Source organism: Spinacia oleracea, chromosome 6 (assembly GCF_020520425.1).
Source record: "Spinacia oleracea cultivar Varoflay chromosome 6, BTI_SOV_V1, whole genome shotgun sequence".
NCBI classification, from domain to species: Eukaryota; Viridiplantae; Streptophyta; class Magnoliopsida; order Caryophyllales; family Amaranthaceae; genus Spinacia; species Spinacia oleracea.
This window is the reverse complement of record NC_079492.1, coordinates 128,879,466-128,896,416: the sequence shown is the minus strand read 5'-3', so window position 1 is coordinate 128,896,416 and position 16,951 is coordinate 128,879,466. Positions and strand designations below refer to the sequence as shown.

The following is a 16,951-nucleotide window of genomic DNA, read 5'->3' as shown; positions in this document are numbered from 1 at the left end:
GCCATCAATCCACTTTCATTTAAAAATAGAAAGATGGTTTGCATAAGATTTGAACCTACGATCTCAAGTTTCAACACTATAGCGTTTTACATATTCACTTTGCAAAATTGATATTAATAAAATAAAGAAAAATTCATGGAAAGGATTCAAACATAATTTCATGGAAAAATATAACAAATAATTGGTATTCACGTAATAATCTGGGATATTAATACTAGGTGAAAAATCAAAATATGAGTTTCATGCAATATACCAATTGTTACACATTCCAATGTATGTATCTACCAGTGTTTATGCACACGATGCGTGCGTGATATTTAAAAAAATGTTATACGTAGTATGTGGAGTAGTTGCTTAGATATATTGAAAGATTTAAAATTTTTGGTTTGAAATGATCATTTCTAGATATAGATGAATTGAAATTTTCTTTTTCATTTAAACAAATTCAAGAAGCCACCAAAAAGTCAGACATTAGACGATTTCTTATAAAATAGAGATACTCCGTACAATATATGTGTATTTTCAATATTTCAATTCGCCACTGCGTAAGATTGCTAGTGATATTGCTTTGAAATATAAAATAGAAAATTATGTATACAACTGTAATGAAATATAAAAAGTAAAGAGACCACTTAAATGAATGGATAAAAGTGTTGCATATTAAATGAATGGGTAAAAGTATGTATACAAGTGTTATATAAGTATTGTCATTATTTGCATAAATACTGTTATTATTGTATTAAAATGCTGTCATTGTTGTACTAATTACTGTCATTGTTGCCCATATGTAATACTTTGTTTGACTTTTCAACTCATGAGATGAAATTACCATTTGAACCCGAGTATGGAGTAATTATACCACTGATTACCAGCGATGTAGCCTCCCTCCAAAAATAGTGGTAATAATCCTCTATATCTTTATGCATTCTTTCCAAAGGTAGTGATGTAGAAATGACCTGGAAAAAAAAAAAAAAATATGCCTTTGCTTATTAGCAGTTCGTGTCCTTTGATAATTGATACGCACCATCTGACCATGTCAGTCTTGCAGCTTGTTCTATCAGCAAGCAAGAGCATGAAGGCAATAAACAATAGGGAGTACTATATTTACCACGGAAAATAAATTAAAAATCTATGAATTAAAAAATCACAATCATTAGCATTTTCGAATGCCACTATTAACAAATTACAAATCTACCAATGAAAAAGTTAAATAAGAATTAAAATTCAGATTATGTGTTTACTCCAATAATTTGCCATTCACATTTATATTAAATTTGAATCATCAATATTAGACTTTCTTTGAAAAAGGCAAAATAAAATCAAAGCTGAAATAAGGATTATCTTAAGTAAGGACAAGTACAAAAGAATGTACAAAAGGAAATCCAAAATCTAACATGCAAGAAAAAACAAACCAAAACAAATTGCAATCTATACTAATATATTAAAAGGCGTTTATAAGAACGTATATGTGCCACATAGACAGTGCCGGGGCTATAATTACGCCACGATAATGGGGCCCTGTGCCATTTCTTAAAATGGGACCCTAGGTTCATTTCTGTAATCAAAATTTTTATTTTCATTAAACAAAAAATTTTAAATAGTTCATTAAAATTTCAAAATAAAAAATTTCCCAAGGCTGAGTGGTTTGGATGTTGAAGCAGCTTGGGAGTTAAACAATCTGCTATATCTAGCAGTAGCACCCTAGTTGTCACAGTATACCGGTGCTGAATTTGTCTTATTATGGTGCCCGTTAAAATTGATGTTTAAGTTCCAGAAGAAATGGTTTGGAAGGAATCCGTTAATATTCTCCACTATATTTTTGCAATTTTGCAGCAAAATTAACACAAACAACGCATGTTATATACTTGATAATTCAATCAAACATTTGTAATAAAACGCAATTACGCATGTGCAATACTCAACACAGATATAAAATTATAATTGGCAAAATCAAACTTACATAATTTAATTAAAATTATTGGCAAAATCAAATTGAAAAATAATGAGACTATCAAAACGTACCAAAAATTAGTAGATTTCGTAATCCTTAGCTTTGTGTGTTTTTCCCAATTATTGTATCCAAAAAATAGAGTGAATTTCTAACAATCAAGCTTGTATTTTTATTTGTGAAAATGAAAGAATTTGTAAATCGCATATGTAGGGAAATTAGGGTGAAAAAAAAAGTTTAATTATCAATTTCATTGGAGCATGGAAGATTTATCTGTTTGAAAATGATTTGAAGGAAAGAAATTAAATTAGAGATTAATTTTTTATTGAAAGTTGGATGAGAATGGGAAAAAGGGATGAATTTGTGTTTCCCAGTAATTGGTAATCCCAAATTCTAGTAGCCTAGTAATCACCGCGGAAGTTTTTTGAAAAAATAAAAAAATAAAAGGAAAATCTCAGTCAAAGTACATTGTATACCTGCCTAAGTGCCGGAAATCAAGCAAAAATGTGAATTTTGATGAGAAGGGGAATCGAACCCAGACTGCTTGCATATTAGCATGTTATCTTAACCAATGCTCCACATTGGTTTTTGTGTAGATTTAGGAAACTATTTACACTATATTTAAAATTAAAATTTGGGGGCCCTGTTCCGTCGCTCACCTCGCGCCGCCCCAGAACCGGCCCTGCACATAGATCCCTCCTTATTACGCCACATCACCACTACTAAGTATCATGACATATATTTGACAACCAAAAAGCATGTAGCAAAGATTGAACACTAGACCTCTTGAATTAAAAGTTACCATTCTTACCATCTTAGCTAGCCACAATGATGTTATATTTTTCTATTTAAATAATAAATACAACCTTTTTAAAATGAATAATAATGAATTAAAGGGAAAAAAACAAAAGGAAATTAATTACTTAACTTATAAATGTACAATTCTTCTCTTCTCAACTTAAGCTTGAAAAATAAAAATAAAAACTTAGGGTAATGGAGTGTAATTATGAGTGTGGAAGAGGGAAACATTGACAAGAGTATAATAATCAACTAATCATGAAGAAGAGAACTCGACTTTGTTTTGATTTTCGGATATGGGAATGAAGTTTGTTGATCGGCCACTGATCTTGCATGGAAATCAGATAATAGCACCACATACGCACATATTTAAAATAAGTAATCCCACTAAAAGTAAAATCCGGAGCAACGCCCGGACCACAAACTAGTTGATAATTAAATAAGGAAGAGATGGACAGGGACAGGGAGCGGAGGGGGACCGAAAGAGGATGGTTTGATTGCTCCCATTTTCTTTGTTATTACGGGGAACATGTAAAGACTCTCTTATTTTATTATCTTTAAATTCTTTCACAAACAAATTCAAAACCAAAAAATCGATCACCGAAACTCATAAAATTTTACAACAGAAACTTACCGAACACAAATTGAAGTATCTAAAGATTCTAAACCCAATCAAAAAGACCAAAACCTAAACTTAGATCTGAAAAGAAAGTCAAGGTCGATAATTTCGATTCTACAATAAGTAATTTGTTAACCTAACAAAATTGAGTACAAGAATTGAAAAGACGAACCTGGATCGTTGAATTAGAGATTGAAGGGGTAGTTTCAATGGAGGATAGAGAAAAATGAAGCTGGTGAAGTTGATGCCGACAGTGATGATGAGTTGTATCAGAGAAACAGTTTGAAAGTGAAACCATAAATGAACCTGTAATAAATTCTTAGGAGGAAGGGTAAAATCAGAATGAGCAATTACGCAAAAGGTATAGCCTATTGAACGATTTTCTTTAATATTGTTTAAAGAACGTCAAATTCCCCCCAAATGCGCCACTTTTTAACTTAATTCCCACCATACCGTCTACGTCAGCATTAAAACCGGTCTCTTTTTTTAACGAAACCGCTACCTGAGATAGCGGTTTATAATCACTATTTATAAATGGTTAAAAAAAAAATAACCTCGTCAAGTAGGGGTCGAACCTATGAGCTTCTGCTTAGGAAACAAACGCTCTATCCACTGAGCTGCAAATGAAGGGTGAAGTGTCTAGCCCTTCCTAGAAACACTAATGTTGATAAGTTAAATTTGGTAATGTTTATAATTAATATTAAGAAATGGTTAAAAAGAAATAAGCACGTCAGGTAGGGTTCGAACCCACAACCTTCTGCTTAGAAACAACACGCTCTATCCACTGAGCTACAGACGCAATTGATGTCACAAGAGGTTACTTCTAAGTTATATTTCTATTCAAACTGTAATTCATGTTAAAAATAATTTACAACTAAGCAAACCGCCATCTGAGATAGCGGTTTTGTTTTAATGCAAACCGCTATCTCAGATAGCGATTTATAACATTGAACCGCCATCTGAGATGGCGGTTTGCTTTAAAACGAAACCGCTATCTCATATGGCGGTTCAATGCTGAACCGGAAAAAAATACTTCTCTTTCTCCCTTGCTTACGTGGACGGTATGGTGGGAAATAACTTAGAAAGTAACGTATTTAGGGAATTATTGGATCTTTATGCAATATTGTCAGAATTGAAATTATGAGATCTTGGTTTTTAAAATAAAACATCATACCTTTATTCAAGCGTTTTCAATTTTCAACAATCACTTTATAAATCTAATTTTCAAGTTTCGAGGACGAAACTTTTTCTAAGGGGGTAAGAATGTAATACCCCGAATTTTTAAAAACTCGATTAATTATGCCTAATTATTTTTATTTAGCTTAAAATCGTTTTAAATCCTAAATTCGAACTTTATTTTAAATTAACGAAGTTTTATTTTGCTTGAATTTTTAATATTGCTACACGATTTATTTTTCAGTTTATAATTTAATTTCATATTTACGAGCTTAATGACCTTTTTGAATTTTAATTATTTTCGGATTTCTAAATTTATTTTATTCGGAAACTAAATTAATTATTTAACGTTCTTATTTTATTCAACTAATTTTTATTTTTTTTATATAAAGAATTAATTTAGCTAAATATTTCTATTTTTAGTAGTTCCCTAAAATAGCAACAAAATTTCTAAATTTTAGTCCAACCATGTGAAATTACGAAAATACCCTCAAGTAACCAAAATTCCCTTTTCTTTTCTTCCCTTGCTCTCCACGTATAAACCAGGAAGTCAAACTTCCTCCCCTTCCCTCAAATCAGTCCTGGTTCATTGCTTGATCCCCAAGGGATGAACTTCTTCTTCTTCACTCCTTTTAAGTTTTATAATCAGACACAAATTGCCATCTTGTTTCTCAACCAAAATCAAACAATTGAACTGAAAATCATCCCCCTTGTTCGAACCAACAAACACCCACCACCAATAACCACCGAGCCGTCTCAGCATCCACCGTGACCACCATCACTATCACCAGTGTTCGACCACCACCCCAACCACCTTCGAGCACCACCACACCTCCCTCATCCTCTCCCTTCCCCGCAAGCATCCCCTGCCCCCTCCCCTGTTTCATTTCCCTTCCCAGCCTCGCCGCACCACCTGGCCACACAACCGCTGCAATCCAGCCACCCTCACCAGTTGTCAACCAACTACCACCCCAAAAACCCCGGCGAGCCACCCTTGTCTCCACCCGAAATCGCCCAGAACCAAGCAGAAAACGCCCCCTCGAACCTCCCCTGTCTCCCCCGCTTCGCAGCACCACCCACGCCACGTCCCACCGACGACCACCAACACCACCATCGGCGCAACTCTTCTGCGCCGCTCATCCAACCTCCACCGCCCAACCCAGCCACCTTATTCCTCCCCCATCTCTCTCCTCCCCTTCGTGCCTCCCCTGTTCACGCACCCGTTCCCCTTTCTCCTCGCGCCGCCGCAAACAACCACCACCACCGTCGCCTCTGGCGCGGGTTCGCGTGGCTGCGCCGCCCAGCTCAGCCGCCCTCCCTCCTTTCCTCTCCTCCTTCCTTCGTGCTCCCCTGCTTCGTGCCCTCCCTGCCTTCTCAGAAAACCAAAATCAATTAAGTTTCAATTTGAAACTTAATTGATTCTCCTTAAACACATAATAGGTTGGGCTATATCTCATTTGGGCCTTTTGGTGAGTTAAAAAGCAAATTATATTTTCAGATTTTCTATGTTATCATTTTTATGTTTAATAATTCTTATTATATAATTATTTACTAATAAAATGATTTATTATTTTCAGGTTTAATTATCAATTTTTCTAAAATAAATTACTAGCTTGCTTTAGCAAAATCGAATTTATATAATATTTTATGTAAATCGATTTATGAAATTTATAAATATATTTCGATTAAAATTTCGTTTAATAATAATATTCTCATTAAAATTCGAAATTATACTTTTTATTAAAATTCGTTAATTATAAATTCATTGCTTATAAAATTTATTATTTATAAAATATTGATTTTAGATTATTTACCGTTGTAGTTCTAATTCAATAATTTAATATTCTGAAAGAAATCGGACTTGGAGCTCAGGAAGAACGATCCATCAGACGGGAAGTATAAAACTACGGTTGAGGTAACGGCTATTGCTAGTACCCGCAATCCCCTTTTAAATGTATTATGAAATTATGATGTTATGATTGGATTTATGAATTAAATGTTTTGACATGTTTTAAGGATTGTGGGAATGAATTATGATTTGTTTGAATTATTCTTTATAATATGATTTGATTGAGTTTCTCATAAAATGGTGTTTATGCAATGCTATGAAAGAAATGATATTTTTATTGATCCCAGGATCTAAATGATGTTTATGAGAAACCATGAATGAAATAATGTTTTATGGATCCCAGGATCTAAATGATGTTTTATGATCTAAAAAGAGTTATGTTATTTCAACTGAAATACAAGCCAAGGCTTGGTAAAATTACATACAACATGATAAATGAAAGTGAAAGACCTGGTTTGTCTGGCGGTATATAAACTACCATCTTTCTATCTATCGGTCATGCATGCACCACGGACACCTGTCCACCCATGGATTACGAGCCCAGGCTCCCATGGTTTATGAGCCCAGGCTCAGGACGCAGGCCCATGTTACGATAATGAGCCCAGGCTCTTATGGGCCCGGGCCCAGGCCCAGTGGAGAATTCCTTCACGGTTCGTACTTGCCGACAACTAGCATGTTAATTAAAAGTTTATGAATGACGTTTTTCATTAAAAGTTTATGAATGAATTTAATATGATGTTTTATTAAATGTTTTACTTATTCTATTCTCCCTGTGTTATTAAATAAAATGAGTTGAAATGAATTTTACGTTGCTAGGGTAGTCGTTACTGAGCCTTCGGCTCACCGTTTTGTTTTCCATTTTAGGTACTGCGGGGATCGTTGGACACGAGTAGTGGCGAGGAATTTCACTTTAGTAATATTCACCTAATTTATGCTTAATGTTTTGATAGTTTAATTAAAGACTTTTAGTAGTTTATGTACTTGTATTTTGGGAATATAAAGGATTATTATATTAAATTGGAGGTTTTTATGGCTTATGTATGATGTTGCCTTGTAATTTCCAAAAGGGAATTACGGCAGGTAATGTCCTGACCAAGTTAGGTTAATTCCGCTGCTAATTATGCTTTAATAATTGAATTAGAGGTCGGGGCGTTACAGAGTGTGTGTGGGACATGGAACAAGAATCTGAGGAATTTGAAGCTACTTGGAACTCGCTTATGGTTCAATATAACCTTGTGGAGAATGGTTGGTTCCAACATATGTTTTCAATAAGAGAACATTGGATACCGTGCTACTTTAGAGATCTCAGATTAGGCAACATTTTCTCTTTTTATTAATATGCTTTGATGTCAGATTTTGTTATTTTGTTAATCTCATCAAAAATTTGATATCATTTCTGCTTATTTACTTTCTGTCAATCTGTGTTTTTGGCACCTTTCACCAGTTAAGTTGTGATGTATGGTGTTTACTTGAAGTCTAGCTTAAGATTAACTTGCTGATAATGCTCTTTCCAGATCAGTTGTTGCCTTTAAAATCAGAAACTTCAATTTCTGCAAATGAGCAAAATTCATTTACTCATTTCTCTTAATGAGTAAAATAAATTTACTCATTTAGAAAAATGAGCAAAATAAATTTACTCATTCAAAATCAGAAACTTTAATTTCTGCAAATGAGCAAAATTCATTTACTCATTTAGACAAATTAGCAAAATAAATTTACTCATTTAAAATCAGAAACTTTAATTTCTGCAAATGAGCAAAATTCATTTACTCATTTGTCTAAATGAGTGTAAAATAAATTTACTCATTTAGACAAATGAGCAAAATAAATTTACTCATTTGGCTAAATGAGCAAAAAAAGGTACTCATTTTTGCAAATAAGCATAAAACTGTCCAAACCATAATAGTTACTTGTGTAGAAAATTTACTCATTTGTCTAAATGAGCAAAAATATTACTCATTTGTGCAAATGAGCAGAAAACTTTTTGATTACTTTTTTGTTTTAAATGTCATAAATTTCATATGTTAAGCTATTGAATGCAGGTTAGGAGGCATTTTAAGAACTACCTCTAGATCAGAAAGTGAGAATAGTTTTTTCAACAATTTCACCAATCCGCATGTGACACTTGTAGAATTCTACATGCGTTTTGAAAGTGCAATGGATGCACAAAGGCACAAGCAAGATAAGCTAAATACGGAATCCATTCACTCTGTTCCTCAATTTATAACTCCATTGCCTTTGGAGAAACATGCAGGTGAGGTGTATACCAGAAAAATGTTCTACATGTTCTAGGATGAGGTGTACAAGGCTTGTTTCAGATGTGGGATTAGTTCTATTAGAATGGAAGAAAATATTGAAATCGCACAAGTCATGGACCATTCTCGACAGAAAACAAGTGAGGTAACATTTAATTCTGGAAATCTCGTGACATCATGTTCTTGCAAATTGTTTGAGAGATTGGGGATTTTATGTAAACATGCAATATGTGTTTTAAATGCAAGACAAGTTACAAAGATTCCAGAGTACTACATTCTTGATCGATGGACAAAAGAGGCAACCAAAAGGCCAATTTTTGATATGCATGGTAACTTCCTTGAAGAATGTAGGAAGATGAACACAACAACTAAAATGTTAGGGGAAGTCTGGTCAGAGATTTTTAACTGTGTAGGCCTTGCAGAGGGAAATGAGGAAAATTTGCAACAATTTCTCGATAATCTTAGAGATATTAGTAAGAATTTGGTAGAAAAAGGAAAGTGTGTGCCAATGACAAAAACTCAAGAGATGGAGCTTTTTGTTGGTCCTAGTGCGTCTTCTAACCTCAATATCCAAAATCCAATACCATCAAAGAATAAAGGCAAGAGACATAGAATAGTAGGAGAAAAGGAGGCAGCAATTGAGCAAAGTCAGAAACCCAAAAGAAAATGTAAAGCTTGTGGGGCATATGATTATCACGATAGTCGTAACTGCCCGAACAAAACTACAACCTAAGCAAGGTAACTGCCAAATTAAATTCAGCTTATTTCACTAGAGGAAAAATCGCCATGTGTTTCCCTTCAAGTGCGGCTCATTTAGTAAATTGGCAGCACTTGAGAGAATAAAAAAAAATTAAAAAATACTTTTTTCACAAGTGCGGACTCATTTTAAAAAATTGGCAGCACTTAGTTCAAGTACGGGCTTTTAACTCAAGTGCGGGCTATTTTACAAACAAGCAGCACAAAATATTTCCCAAAAATATTAATTTCCCACTTCTCTCTCCTTCCTCTTCTCTGGTTATTGCTTTACCCTAACTTCATTTTCCCCTCTCTGGTTTCTCTCCTTCCCCCCCTCTAGTTCTTCACTGGGTGCGAAATTCAAACTCACAACAGCACACACCGCACTGTTGTTCCCCCACCGCCTCATCGCCGCTGCTCTTCCCCCACCGTCGCGTCGCGCTGCTCTTCCCCTACCACGCCGCCGTTGCTGTTCCTCCACCTCCGCGACGCTCCTCTTTATCTAGGTTTGTAATTTAACTTTAATTACTTGTTTAGTATAAGCTGGTTACTGTAATGACGAATTAATTTTTTTTGTTTAATTTGAAAGATTTAGGTTTTATTTTTGTTGTTTTTGGAATAGATTTATGAGAAATTACGTAACTTAGGTCTCTACTTCCCGATAAATTGGAACAATTAGGATCAATTGTGCTGCAATTTGCGATTTAGGTTTTCTGTTGATTGTTTTGGAATTGAATTTTGAGTAGGACACCCCGTACATCAATAGTTAGCTTTCTTCAATTCGTTTAAAGAAGAACATCGGGGATGGGAGATACACTAAGAATAAGGAAGCTTCAGAAGCAGAGAGAAATTCAGCTTGCAAATTTGAGGAGCTCGGGAACAATACTGCTTCCACTATGAAACCTAATGATTCTCTTCTTCAATTCGGTTCCAGTAATGCCTAGGTAATGTTGCAATTAATGTCCATTTGATTTCAATTTTTCTTTATTATTTATTTGTTTATTTATTATTATAGGGTTCTTCGCGATTGAAGGGTGTGGTTTATCAAAATGGAATCGTTTTTGGGTTTTTTGTTGTGATTATTAGATTTTGAAGTTTCGTTGAACCTAATTTTTCTGTATTCAATTGTTTCTTATTTATTTTTTATAATTTGAATGATGGATTGTGGGGATTCTGGTGAGGTGATGAAAATATGATTTCTATGTTCAGCGTTGTCTGTACTGACTGCATTCCATTGCTGCTAATCTGTCGAATGTGAATTCAAAAAAATTTGGATTGAGCTCCCTTGTACTCATTTTCTGAATCTGTGAGAATTGAGTTTGAAAAAACTATGACAATCTTTTGTATTGACTAACTATCTACTTATAGTAAGATGAGTATGTAGATGTTCCTGATTCTTTTTTTTGTAATTGTCGTAGATGCTAGAGGCTGCATTAAAGAAAGAAATTGCATGTCTTGTTACAAGGGAGGAATATGTTGAGAAGGTATATGAGTTTTGTGGTCTCTTTTAAATATTTCTACCATCTCTTAAGGATTTAGAAGTCTGCGTTGTCTAACCATGACATTTATCTTGTTTTGAATTTGTTGAGGTCAAAAGTTAAGAAGAAAATTATGGAGGGAGTGAAAAATGAACTGCAGAAGCTACAGGAAGAGTGAGTAGAATATAGTATGCTTAAAGGGACTTTTTGTGGTTTCTCTTCCTTCCAGTCATGTATCTTATGTTCTCTTTTGTCTTGTCATGCAGGGAAGCAAAGCTTTAGTTAGAAAATTGTTCAAAGAGGAAGAGTAAAGTGAATGCTCGATTATCGTTAGCTGATGATATAACAGTGGAACTGAAGAAGAAGATGAAAGTAGTGAGAACTCTTTCTTAATTGGACTTGGGATTTCTGTTAGCTTATTGTTGTTATTGCTGGTTACTTGATTTTCTCTGCTCATACATCTGTTTGTTCTCTCTTTTGATTTTGAGGCATGCTATGAATTTGTTTTTTCCATTCGTTCTGTGCTCTCTGTGAAATTCATTTAAATTATTACCACACGGTCCACTCCCAATGACCCTATGCTAAGAAGTAATTCAATTTGGCTTACATTGTGGGATGACTTTTCACTGGGAAGAGAAGGACATATGAACTTTTTAAATTTGTTTCTCCATCCAATACACTTTTTCACCTATATCTTTTACTTATTGATTTTTGTTGTTTTTTTGATTATTAGTATTATTTCTTTTATATCAGACGAGCCTCTTGAAATTACTTGTAGCTTCTGGGATGGAACAAGTCATCGATGAGTAATCCAGACTAGTAAAAAGGATTCAGCCAGTTTATGATTTATAGCAATAGTGGTTCAGTACTTCCCTTTGTATTCTCTGAAGAGTCTGAATATAACTTGGCTTCTCCAGGTGCACAAAGGTGACATTTCTACGAGCTGTTCAGCAACAGCTTGCTCTAGAATTCCAGGAAGCCTGGATTGCTTCTGTGGAAAATCTACTATATTTAAAAGAGGATCTAATCATTCCACATGTAAGTTATTTTGTTCTCTTTTTTATGTTACAAGTTCCCCTTTTTGCCGCCCTGATTTTGTCTCTCACATTTCTAATTTCTTCCTACAGAGACGCAGTTTCTGTGAGCTAATCATGAACAAGGCAAAAGGTAAAAGTGGACCAGTAAGTTTCCTTTTTTAATGTTCCTTTGTTTTATGTAGAAAGTAGTTTGATCATTATGGCTAAGTTGAAAAAATTTGAAGGAAAACTGAAGAGGAATCAAAATATGAGTACGGATTACTAAGTTGCGTTAATGATCTCTTTCTGATGTTAACAACTTAACATCAATACTGTCAATAAGGCTGAAATCATTCACATGATGAGGATACTTTGCGTGCTTGATTTAGTTGATTCCCAGAGTCCACAAGGGAAAAACTGATCGATAATCTATCATTACCTAGGCTGAATTTGGATTTCTGAGGGTTATATCTCTGTGGTGATAACTGTTTCTCCCTTAACGACTCTTGTGGCGTGTAATTGTAAATCTATACGTGGCTATGCTGCCTATGCATATGTGCTGCTAAGAGTAATAAGTTGATAACCCTTGTCCAGTGAGTTAGTTTCTTATTTGGATCCTGATGAATTGCATGGTGATGTAGTAGTTTGTACTTCCAGGCTCCAGCTAGTCTGTTGAGATCTGGAAACAATCTATTGCAAATCAGCCAACTCTGTCAAGAGTGCCAATCTTATTTTTTCTGTGTAAAATCTTTAGCTAGCTGATTGGAAATGTGTGTTCAATGTTAATATATCAGTAGTTCAATACTTCAATAAATTATTTTGATACTTCTCTACACATGATGTGTGGACCTTTGTGGCTTTGTAAGTTTGTATCTTCAACTACTTGCTTTGTTGCCTTGTATACCCGGAGCAACTTGCTTTATGATGGTAGACTCTAATGTTTTATTGTATTCTGGGTGAATGCATGAATAGATGAAATTAGATGCCCACTGATCTTGTATGTGCCTATGTGGAAAAATGAAAACTTTATGTTAACATGCCTAATATTAATGGATAGTCGGAACTTTATGCCCGAAAAGTCTGTATGGCGGGAAAGTCATCCACTACCTATATTTTTATTAGAGAAGTTTTCCATGTAATGCATACGACTACTGATATCTGAATGTGGTTTGTTTCCCGATACTTGGAGTTGGTATGAGAATGTAGTTGTAGTTCATCGAACAACTGGAATGTGTTTTTAGGGAGGGGGGGGGGGGGAATATTGTTGTAACACTCATCTCAAAACAGAAGCGAGGCGTTAGCGGAAATAAGGCCGAGACGGTAAATGCTACAAAACGGGGTCACTAAGAACTTAGTAGAAATGAAGTTGATTAGTTGAAACTTGTGACCGAAATAATCCATTTTAGTTAATATGTGACCTATAATGATCAACGAGTCTTAAATGTGCATAATTTGGCTAAAGTAGGTGAGAATGAGTATTTGAAACATAAAACTAAGTATGTAAAGGGTTTAAATACTTATTTAAGTTCATTAGTTGAAAGTTAGTAGCAAAATAAATCATTTTTATTATTATACGGTTCATTATTTCGTTGTTATGAACAAATTAAGTTTTTGTTTATTGTACGATTCAATATTTTTAATATAACTAAAGTATATATATTTTTTTGATGGTAGATCTTCTTAAGGTATTCAACAATCTGAGGGAGCAGTCTTTCACCACTGAGGAGATAAATGCAGTTCGAGAAAAGCTGGCAAACTTCACTATGACAGAAATTGCTTTTAATAGCGCTTAATAATGCTTTTAACAGTGCTCCTTGAAGCGTTGTTGATGGCTTCGCTATTAAAAGTAAAAGGTACCTTTAATAGCGCTTTACAAAAGCGCTGTCATATGTAGTATCTAGGATAATTCAAATGTTTCTTTCATAGCACATTATAAACGCTATTAAAGAAACGCTATTGAAGATTTGGCGCCATCTTTCAAATTATTTTCTAATAGCGGATGTTATGAAGCGCTATTAAAGTTTTTTTTTGTTTTTTTGTTTTTAATTATTTATAATATCGCTGCCTACTTGAAAAGCATTTCATTTTTTCCGCAAAATAAAACCATATATTGAAGAGTAGTGAATAGTTGAATATTAATTTCCAAACCTCAATGGAAAGAATTTTTACAAGTCACCCTAATAAAACCGATTACATAGATCCAAAATAAAATTCTAAACATTAAACTACGCAAAATACATTAATTAATAAAGTTGTATGTTTGTTGGTTCATTCAACGTAACCTAGCGATTATACAATTTGTTGAACAACATGGCGCACCCACTCAGTTCTTACTTCGTCAATATGCTCCTTGTCATAACTTGGAAACTGACAATCTGAAAAGTACTGCGAAACAATAGGGGTATAAGATATTCATACATATATAGATGGGAAAAAACCCGTAAGAATTAGTATTACAATAAACAATAAGTGCCATATATGGAACAAAAAAATCTAAACTTCACATTATAGGAATAGATTATCACTTAACATAGGTTGGTTGTGTTAGGTGAATTTGTATCAAACCTATCTCAAAGTGACCTATACAAGCCACACAATTACACTGTCTACCAACAAAATCAAATGAAATATACATCAAATATCCTAAAAGCAGCAAGTACATTGTGTGTTACAAGAAAACCTCTCGATGGAAAACCAAGAAAATCAACGCAACCCTGAAGAACAAGATCAACTTGCGAGATCAAACAAAAAACACAAACGCAAAATCACAAACTACATCTTCGACAAGTACATGGTTCATGATGATCAAATGGTGGATGCTAGTCCAACAGAAGTAGACCACCAGAAGGAAGTCCAACCAGTTATCGATACTCCCCCCATGTCCTTTCGAGATATGGTTCTTGGGACCCAACCCGCCCACCAAGTCATATCATCCTCCTTCATCGATGAGGAGGAAGACGATGACATCTCGGATGATGATGAGGCTCCTGACGAGATCGTTAACGATGAGCGCTGCCCTGCTATCCTCCTGACCAAAGATGAAAAACGAAGAATGCGCCGTCCTTGGAAAAATTCACTCATTATCAAGATGTTTGATGGAAACATCGGTTATATGGGATTAATGAGACGCCTAAAAAAGAAATGGGGGATCAAGGGTGAACTAGCTCTTACTGATATTGGGTGCAGATACTTCATTGCACGATTCACTAATTATGCGGATTATCAGTATGTCCTCACACAGGGGCCATGGATGATAGACGACAACTACCTAACAATTCGCAAATGGGTGTCGAACTTCGTACCAGACGAATCCCCTATTCGTATCCTCACTGCATGGGTGCGCATTCCCAACATCTCTGTGGATTATTTTAATATAAACTTCCTCAACAAAATAGGGTCGAAAATTGGTAAGGTCCTACGAGTTGATAAGAATACTGCAATGGACTTTGTATATATTGTATTGATAATGAACTTTGTTCTTTCCACTTCGATATATTTATCTTATTATGAAGTACGGTTTATTAGATAAGAAGTAATAATACAAATCATCACATAAGCATAATAATTTACCAATAAACTCACCTGATACAAGAGAATATAGCAGCCATGAGAACAGGATATGTAAAGGTGCAACCCCAACATTTACGTCTCCCTGCGGGAATAAATCAAATAAATATCAAGCGAAATAAGCAGTATCTTTCTAAAGAGAAACATTTACAAGAGAGAGTATATGCATTAAGAGGCTTTAGCCTTATTTCAATCCAATTGTTAAGACTTGTATGATAGTATATGGACCTCTTCTTCTCACAATAAGATGCATTCTTGCTGAGTTCTTTTAGATTCCTGCCAGATAGTTCACAGAAGAGAAGGGGAAAGAACGTAAGAACTAAAACTTGTCTTTTTTTTAGACAGAACCCCAATATAAGTAGTTGACTAGCATGACAAAGATTTATGAAAAACATCAAATGAATGAGACCCTTACATAAATAATTGCCAGAGCATTAGTTAGGACTTCTTCAGTACGAACACCACTGTACTCATCATAATTCTCGAGTTTTAATGCATAACCTAAGTGTCAAACTTAACAAAAATTTAAGGCATCAAAATTATTTTCAGGCTCCACACACAAATAATGACAATGAAAGATGCTACATAGATGCCATTATTTGACCTGGTGATCATCAATAGAGGAGCCACGTAGTAATAGGCAGAGAAATGACCAAAACCTTAGGACTTTTGCCATCTTTTACTCCGGTCTGTGCTCCAGAAACCAATGAATTCCTATTCCCCTAAATGAGATTGAGCAACACTAGTTTCCTCCTAAAATAGTGCAACGAAGTTTAATATCAATATACGACACTAAAAACTCAGGTCATATACAGTACGAATCAACGGAACTTTCAATCGTATAATTGAAAATGCAATATAGAATTACCACAATGAATAATTACCACTACAACACAAACATTCTAAGTCACATTAAAAACCAGAACACTATAACATAAATAACATTAGAATAACCAAACACCAACAAAATTAGAATAATAAAACATCAAAATTAAGTCTGCTACTAACTCCTTGTAATATAGTCATGATCAAGAACAATATGATTATGAACATATCAAATGGCCTGGCAGAATCAGAAATCCTAGACTATTGATTTTTTTCCTCACCTCTCTTCTCCTCTTTCGCAATCTGTTCTAATCTAACAATTAGATTAAAATTTCAATGTTCCCACATATCAAACATCATCAATGGTGTTCCTGCCCAACAATTTACCTATGTAACTGAATAATGTTCTGTGACATACCAAACTAATATATATCTAGAAAAAAAAAAACCTTCAGTGATAATTTTCTCCATAAAACATCCCTCCTAATCACTTACCTCAATCTAAGTAAACCCTTGAAGAGAGTTATATCACTAAAATAGTTTTCAATGATGACATATCTCAAACTCTATTCTACTGAAAATTCAATCTCAAATGTTTCAGATCAAAAGAATGGTGATTATGGAACAATTCACATAATAATCACTGCAACTTAGTATACACTTAAAACATATTATGAGCAATTCA

The 16,951-nt window shown here is 34.4% G+C and overlaps 1 protein-coding gene and 3 long non-coding RNA genes across 7 annotated transcripts; 2 read left to right on the top strand and 2 right to left on the bottom strand.

The window, feature by feature from the left end:
* Nucleotides 1-637: 637 nt before the first annotated feature.
* Nucleotides 638-3,840, bottom strand: LOC130462735 (uncharacterized). Its single transcript, XR_008923447.1, has 2 exons — nt 3,538-3,840; nt 638-956 (listed from the first exon to the last, which is right to left on the bottom strand). It is a non-coding gene; the product is annotated as an uncharacterized lncRNA (long non-coding RNA).
* A 4,890-nt stretch (nt 3,841-8,730) lies between these two features.
* Nucleotides 8,731-9,378, top strand: LOC130463599 (protein FAR1-RELATED SEQUENCE 1-like). Its single transcript, XM_056832776.1, has one exon. The coding sequence runs from the start codon at nt 8,731-8,733 to the stop codon at nt 9,376-9,378; it is 648 nt and encodes a 215-aa protein (XP_056688754.1).
* Nucleotides 9,379-9,617: 239 nt separating this feature from the next.
* LOC130464177 (uncharacterized) lies at nt 9,618-13,950 on the top strand. Of its 3 annotated transcripts, none has more exons than XR_008924513.1 (8): nt 9,618-9,886; nt 10,127-10,324; nt 10,799-10,864; nt 10,978-11,032; nt 11,125-11,233; nt 11,776-11,896; nt 11,986-12,025; nt 13,549-13,950. It is a non-coding gene; the product is annotated as an uncharacterized lncRNA (long non-coding RNA). The 3 variants fall into 3 exon arrangements; XR_008924511.1 differs by having other exon boundaries at nt 10,970-11,032; XR_008924512.1 differs by having other exon boundaries at nt 10,970-11,032; nt 11,986-12,039.
* Nucleotides 13,951-14,066: 116 nt separating this feature from the next.
* LOC110790686 (uncharacterized) lies at nt 14,067-16,158 on the bottom strand. Of its 2 annotated transcripts, XR_008924515.1 has the most exons (5): nt 16,046-16,113; nt 15,857-15,954; nt 15,670-15,717; nt 15,457-15,526; nt 14,067-14,259 (listed from the first exon to the last, which is right to left on the bottom strand). It is a non-coding gene; the product is annotated as an uncharacterized lncRNA (long non-coding RNA). The 2 variants fall into 2 exon arrangements; XR_008924514.1 differs by having other exon boundaries at nt 15,857-16,158.
* Between the last annotated feature and the right edge of the window lie 793 nt (nt 16,159-16,951).